Source organism: Arachis hypogaea, chromosome 18 (genome assembly GCF_003086295.3).
Source record: "Arachis hypogaea cultivar Tifrunner chromosome 18, arahy.Tifrunner.gnm2.J5K5, whole genome shotgun sequence".
In the NCBI taxonomy this organism is placed as follows: Eukaryota; Viridiplantae; Streptophyta; class Magnoliopsida; order Fabales; family Fabaceae; genus Arachis; species Arachis hypogaea.
Window position 1 is genome coordinate 22,017,107 of NC_092053.1, and position 7,745 is coordinate 22,024,851.

Below are 7,745 nucleotides of genomic sequence, written 5' to 3' on the forward strand. Positions count from 1 at the left end.
AATTGCATGGTTTTACTCTCCTTCTTTATTATGTGATGTATGTGAAAAACATGTTTTCTATGCTTTTAAATTAATTATTTTAATCACCTTTAATTCCATTCGATGCCGTGATTAGTGTGTTGAGTAGTTTTCATATCTTCTAAGGTAGGAATGACTTAAAGGATGGAAAGGAAACATACAAAATTGGAAGGAAAGCACAAAACGGAGCTTCTGAAGAAATTAGCATCCACGCGATCGCATGGGCAACGCGGACGCATGCCAAGCGCAAAGAAGCAGTGACGCGGTCGCATGACTGACGCGACCGCGCGCCTTAAGCAGAACGTATATAACGCGGTCGCATGACTGACGCGACTGCGTGGCAAGGAAAAGCTCCGAATGACGCGACCGCGTGACCCACGCGGACGCGTGACAGAGGCCACGCACCAGAAATTGCAGAAAACGCTCATAGCGAATTCTGAAGCCCTTTTTGGCCCAAATCCAAGTCCAGAAGGCATAGACCAGAGGTTATGAAGTGGGGGAATGCATCCATTCAGGGAGAGCTGGCCAATTTTCACTTTCCATGATTTAGATTTAGTTTGAGAGAGGTTCTCTCCTCTCTCTCTTAGGATTAGGATTTAGGACTTCTCTTAGTTTTTAAGAGTGACTCTCGATCCAGGTTTAATATTTACTTTAATCTATGTTTCTATGCTACTTTCACTTTAATGCTTTTATTCGTATCTATAGATGTTGCCAAATTGGCTTATGAACCGTTTCCATGTTATGATTTGAATTAATGATTATTTGAGGTATTTCAGTTTATTATTGTTCTCTTTGATTTAAGATATTTTTGCTTCCCATCTAAGGACATTTTTATTCCAGCAATTTTACTTTTTCCCCTTTTGGTCTTGGTTAAGAAATCAGTAACTCAACATTATCCAACTCAGCATAATTGATAATCGCTATCTTGCTAATTAAACTGAACTTCAATAATCCCAACTTTTTCTTAGGAAATAAATAGGATTCGAAGGTCAAACTAATTAGTCCCTTGACTTTCCTTTGCTTTAAAGGTTAACTAAGAGGAATTAAGATTCAACTTTCATTATTGTTGAGAGGGATAACCAAGTTGGACTTCCAATTTCTCTTACCCTGCCAAAAGTTGCTTTACAGTTATTTATTGATTTTAATTGCCATTTAAATCACTTGCTTCTCATCTTCTAAACCCCGATTACAACCTTTATAGCCAATAATAAGAACATACTTCCCTGCAGTTCCTTGAGAAGACGAGCCGAGGTTTGAATACTCGGTTAACAATTTTTAAAGGGTTTGTTACTTGTGACAACCAAAACGTTTGCACGAAAGGGATTTTTGTTGGTTTAGAGACTATATCTACAACGCGACTGTTTTTATGACATTCTTTACTGGCAAAATTCCTGTTCGTCAATATTCATAGCAAAAGTTTGTGTGCTTTGTGCAAAGATTTGTGTGCTATGTGCAAAAATTTATATGCTATATCGATAAATTTGTATTATGTGCAATTTTTTTTTTGTGCTGTGCTTTAAAATTGTGTTATCTCAAAAAATTTTTGTGCTCTTCAACAAAAAATTGTGTGCTAAAAAAACGTGGAAAAAAAGGAGTAGTAACATATACACGCGTTTTTTTTTATGAACAAACGTCTATGCAGAAAATCGTCACTAGGCGATTAGTAGGGGTATTTGTGGTGCGAATTCGATAAGTTTGTTATAAAAAATTTATCCGATCCAAACATTAATCTTACTTGCGATGCGGTTTGGATTGGATTATTTTTTTAGATAACCCAATCCAATTTTAAGCAGTTTGGATCAGTTTGAATTGGATTGGATTTGCAGTTCTATAAATATATATATATATATATATATATATATATATATATATATATATATATATATATATATATATATATAAAATGTTCACTAAATAATAATATTACATAAATAAGATAAAAATATAAAACAAATTGATTATATTATAAGTAGAATTTTAAATGTAATAATAAAATAATATTATTATATTACATTGTCCTGGTTAGATTGGATTTGATTGGTTTTAAAAAGTAGATTCGAAATCCGATCTAATTCATGCGATTTGGTAAAAATAAAATCCAATTAAATCCAAATTAGTGGGATTTTAATCAGTTTTCAATTTGAATTGAATTGGATGAACGATTTTATTGTGTATCCAAAAACATCTAAGAGAAAATTGGTTACATGAAGATGAGGCATTGTAACAATTAGTGAGAAGAATAGATCTTCTTAATTTTTTTTCAATTGTTTGGCGAAATGTGATCTCTCACTTTACACTTTTTAAGTGAGACAAAAAATAATAATAAATAAGAAAAAATATTCAATAATAAAAAATCATAATTTACCAAATAATTGATTTTTTTTTTTTTAAGAAAATCCACTCCCAATTAGTCACAGCCCATTAGAGAAGAAACATACAATTGAGATCTACTCTATTGATTGTGCATTGGCAGGATGGTAAGAAATAAGTTGACATTCAAAGGAAATTAAGAAAAACAGGTAAAGTTTTGGACAACATCAAGAGGTGATTCTTTAAGGTAGTTTAGCAAGTTGATAATATGAGTTCTATCTATCAATGTTTTTCATCCATTTTACTTACTATCATTTTCAAAATATGTTGATAGTGAGCTTTAAACATCAAATTGATTTATGGATATCATGGAATGATAAAATTGGAAACGGTTCAGGAAAAAAAAAAGTGATTTTTGTGGAGTACATTGGTACCCACAATTTTGTAAAGTACATTGCATGTAAGATGGTTCACCAAATCTAACTTTTATTGTAGAACTGAACAACTATACTATATTACATGGTAACTTTATGTTATGAGCAAAAAGGAAAAAAAAATTACAAAAACAATAATGAAATGAGAAACAACTTTCATTCATCAATCAGGACTTTCAATTTAGTCCAAGGCTTGAACTAATGGTACACAAGAAAGAACTCATCTTCCACGAGGATTTACCAATTGCGAGAACACTGCACTTGTCGCAGCATCTTCAGCATCATCATCGGTGCCAGAAATGCCCCCATCCATCATACTCACACTGTTGTCGAATTGCTCAAGACGAGTCAACTGAATTCCGGTAATGTGGTTCGTGCTATTATCTTCTGGCTCCGAAAGTGCCGACGAGGTCTCCTGGAGTTGCAAAGCATATTCAAGGTTCCACAAGACATCTCCCATGGATGGCCTATCCACACCATACTCAGCCAAGCATTTCTCAGCAGTCTCCCCAAACTTCTTAAGAGAAGCAGGGTTGACTTTTCCAACTAGATTTTGATCCATGATTTGATCAAGCATACCCTTTTTCTGCCAAGTCATTGCCCATTCAGCTATATTAACCTGCTCCCTTGGAAGGACAGGGTTCAAAGCCGGCCTTGTGCATAACACTTCCATTAGAACTACTCCAAAAGAATAGACATCTGATTTCTCTGTAAGCTGTTGTCTCCTGAAGTATTCGGGATCAAGATAACCGAAACTGCCCTTGACAGCAGTGCTCACATGAGTTTGATCAAGAGCAGGACCAGTTTTGGAGAGGCCGAAATCAGCAACCTTGGCAACGAAGTTATCATCTAAGAGGATGTTTGTTGTCTTTACATCCCTATGAATTATGCTTTGAGATGCACCTGTGTGGAGATAATGGAGGCCTCTTGCTGCTCCAATGCAGATTTCAAGCCGCTGCTTCCAGGACAGAGGTGGCAGGTCAGTTCCATACAGGTGACTCCTGAGGGGTCCATTAGCCATGTATTCATAGACAAGAATCATTTCTGACCTCTCATCGCAATAACCAATGAGAGACACAAGATGACGGTGGCGAAGCTTGGATAACATTTCGATTTCTGTTCGGAATTCAGCAATACCTTGTTCAGATCTAGGATTGCCTCTCTTAACAGCTACATTGGTTCCATCATCAAGAGTTCCCTTGTAAACTCTACCAAAACCACCAACACCAAGAAGCAACTTCTCATCAAATTTGTTGGTTGCGTCTAGAATTTCTTGGAAAGTGAAGAAGCGTCCAAGATTTGAGGAAGCCAAAGATATGCAACTTGCAGTTCCGCTCTTTTGCGACAGTGTTGACATTTTTGTCATGGTCTGAGAGTTTCCATGCAAGGGCAAAGGCAGCCATGGATGACCACCTTGTTGAGTATCCTTTGATTTGCGTCGTACCAAGCAGCAATAACAACATAATCCAACAAATATTATGGCAGCTAAAGCTCCAACAGCACAACCAACTATTATTCCTATCTTGTTCTTCTTTGATTGTGAACTAGGAAGGAGACTCTCAACTGAAGAAAGCCCATCCAAACTCCTCAGTGAATTGCTGATTTTCATTATCTCCAATCCATTCATAGTAGCATTAGTGAGATCTGCCATGGTATCAGGACCAACACTTACTGTTAAAGTGTTAGAGTCCGAAGCATTGGAGACGAAGTCCTTAAAGTAAGGCACATCCAAGTCGTTGGTTATGGATGAGAGATCAAGACTTCCAATAGCTATGTCAGAGTTTATGAACATATTGAACACTAAAGTGTTCAATGAAGTACTCATAATATCACAAAAATGTGCCCGGATAAAATACGAGAAACTTGGATCCACAGGGAAGACCCAAGTAATGTTGAAATTGGAATTGGGCACATTTGGATCCCCCATTGCTTCAGCTGTGGCATAGACCCAATTCGGAGCCGTCTGAGGCGTCACGCCTGCTGGATACTTGATGATAGAAGGATCAACCGACACATTAGTGACCGAGCTGTTCACATGGAGGTACTTCAGATCATTCTCCCAAGTCCTTCCAAGGGTGTCATTTTGGGCAGTAATCAAGGGACCTCCTATGTTCACCCGGTAAACTGTTTCGAAAGCGAGTTCAGAGAGGCCGCTGAATGGGGCCGAGGGGTTAAGGGCCAATGCCTGATCAACAAACAAATCATCAGGCATAGACACAACTTCAATTGCATTGACAAAGGCAATTGAACCATTAGAAGGGATAAAGGTCATAGTCAAGGTATCAGAGGTAACATTGATAGCATATTCCCTAAACATATAAGAACCATTGTAGCTCCTAAATGTGAAATTGCTCAAGAGAACAAAATTATCAGTAACAACTGTCACAGAAGCAGAATTCAAATCGTGACCGGAGTTCCGGACAGGCGAAAAATAAAGCCGGACCCAGTGCCGACCCTCTTGCGCAATCTCAAACCTATATGTAGCTGTATCAGTGAAGATCCTAGCTGATTGGTAAATTGGGGATGGTGCAGTACTAGAATTGGAACTAGCAGAAACAAGAGAATCCCCAGTTTTGAACACTAGTGAAGAATGCTGTGAATCAGGAACAAAGGTGCGGCCTTGGAAGGTGATGTTTTTTGAGGAACCACAAGCAATGAGATAGTTATCAGGAGGAGTGTATGATGAAGAAGATGTTGCTGAAAATGCTCCATTCAACAAGAACAGAAGCAAAACAACAAAAACAGAAGAAACCCACTTGAGAACAAGTTTCATCATCAACATTGTAGCCTTGTCTTCACACTAGTCCCATATAATCAAACAGGTTGTGAGCATCAGCAACAACAACACCTCTTTTCCCAAATGCACACACACACAAAAACCTGCACCAACCTCGGATCTATCAAATTCAATGCACAAAACAAACAAAAACCAAACATTTCTTACAAGACACAAATACAGAAGAGGTGGTGTCAAAATCTAGTTGCTAGAATTCTCTTACGTAAGTAGAGTGAGAAATACACAGAAAAAGAAAAAAGAGTTGTCTTGATATGCATACCTTGTCTTCGAGGGAAAATGTGTATGGCAAAAATTGAGCAAGTTCTGAAAGAGAATAAATGAGAGTGGGATTAAGGTTGATTACGTGAATGGCATTAGTGAAAAATGAAAATGCTTCAAGTATGAATCATCAACCAAGTTGAAAGCTTTTTAGTGTGGTGGCTGCACACACACCCTTTTCCAGGCTGTTGATTAGGCTGTCATCTACAGAACAAAAATGGGGACCCCACAAAAACTCAACAAAGAAAGAAAAATTATGACTTGGAAAAAAGGTTCATGGAACTTCAAAGTTTTAATCTTAGTTATTATTCTACTAACTTCCATTAAGAAGAGAAAAAAGAAAAGAAAAGAAATGAACCAGCTGTTTCTTGAAGATTTGGTGGTGTGGTTTTCAAAATTTCAGAATCTTTGACACCAATGTTATAATGTTAAAAAAATTGAAAAGGAATATAAAAATGGAAGTTCTGGGGATGTGGTCTACAATTATCTTAGAATTGGTTGTGCTTTGTGATATACAGCCGCTCATTTGATATCTTATTAAAAAAAAACAAAAAAAAAAAAACATAATAAAAATTTAATTTTGATACATTGATCTTTTATACTGTCATTTTTTTATGTTTATTCATACCGTTAATAAAAATAATTATTTTTAATAATATGATATTACATAATTAGATATTCATATAAAACTATTTATGTTAGATGAATGTTGCCATATCTTCTCTAAAATAAAGAGTAAATTATTCTCTGTGATATATATAGTGTCTATAATTATAATTAAGTTGAATGTTAATCATAATAATTAGGTATATGTTTTCTACTTTTCTTTTTCTCTTGTGATTATTTAAATTTAGTTTAGCATCATCAGTCTATGGTGGTAGTGGTGGCTGTCACCACTGAAAAAAATTTTTTGCGATTAACTCACAAACCCATCAACAAGGTGCAAGTACGCATTCAGCTCGTTACACATGGCAACATTTGTGCTACCAAAGTACGGAGAATCTCTGCTACATAGGCACAACTCTTTCCCAACCTCAGCGTCTATATGGTGATAACATTCTCGAAGTTCATTGTCCGCAAAATTTTTGTCCCATGAAAATGATTAAATTCTTGTGCATAATTGTCACCTCATCTTGCAAATTTTAGTGATCTCCACCTCATCGACAACAATGCCTTTAATCTCATGAGGATCCAAATCTACGATCCCTTGAAACTTGTATTTGACATCATTAACAACAATGTCTTTAACTGTATTTATGACTTGAGGATTTAAAGAATCTTTCCAAATGTCTTTATGATTTCTATCATCACGACCATAAGCTCTCATCTACCTTAAGTGCATAAATTACATTAGTAAAAATCTCTTTCACATCAAAAAACTCATATGGTGAATCACTTTCAATATATATATTACAAGAGGTAATTTATCCTTTATTTTAAAGAGGGTACGATTGAATTCACCTTTATATTAATAATACATCAAAATTAACTTTATATAATAATACATAAAACTTATTATAATATCTTAATATTTATTTTATCTTATTTTTTATTTGTTTTATAATTATTTTCCATTTATTCAAATTAACTAATCTTTCTATGTATTTTTTTTACGATATTTTCAATTGTATTTAAAAATTTATCATTAATTAATAAATTACTGTATATATAAATTAAAATTTTAAACTCTCAATATTTATTTAAATAGGTGAATAAATTAACCTACTTTATTAAAATCTTGAATTTAATAATTACAAGGTATGATGACCATTTAATCTTAAAAGAAATAAACAAAGTAAATATTTCAAATACTATAACCTTATTTTTAGAGATTAAAATATCAATATTCTAATTCTTAAGAATTAAATTATCAGTCATCAATAACTCTAAATTCTGTATTATTTGAGACAGGATGAAGAAGAAGAAGA

General features: G+C 34.8%; 1 protein-coding gene across 2 annotated transcripts; it reads right to left on the reverse strand.

The window, feature by feature from the left end:
* Positions 1–2,794: 2,794 nt before the first annotated feature.
* Positions 2,795–6,326, reverse strand: LOC112769407 (receptor-like protein kinase THESEUS 1). Of its 2 annotated transcripts, XM_025813928.3 has the most exons (4): positions 6,176–6,293; positions 5,953–6,021; positions 5,819–5,862; positions 2,795–5,642 (listed from the first exon to the last, which is right to left on the reverse strand). In XM_025813928.3, exon 4 carries the CDS (start codon positions 5,542–5,544, stop codon positions 2,983–2,985), a length of 2,562 nt encoding a protein of 853 aa, XP_025669713.1. In that variant the 5' UTR covers positions 5,545–5,642; positions 5,819–5,862; positions 5,953–6,021; positions 6,176–6,293; the 3' UTR covers positions 2,795–2,982. The 2 variants fall into 2 exon arrangements, with proteins under 2 accessions (XP_025669713.1, XP_025669712.1); XM_025813927.3 differs by having other exon boundaries at positions 5,953–6,326.
* Positions 6,327–7,745: the final 1,419 nt, after the last annotated feature.

What these genes read in the sequence shown, in the direction of transcription:
- LOC112769407 (XM_025813927.3), bottom strand. Translation starts at nt 5,544, where the DNA reads ATGTTGATGATGAAACTTGTTCTCAAGTGGGTTTCTTCTGTTTTTGTT.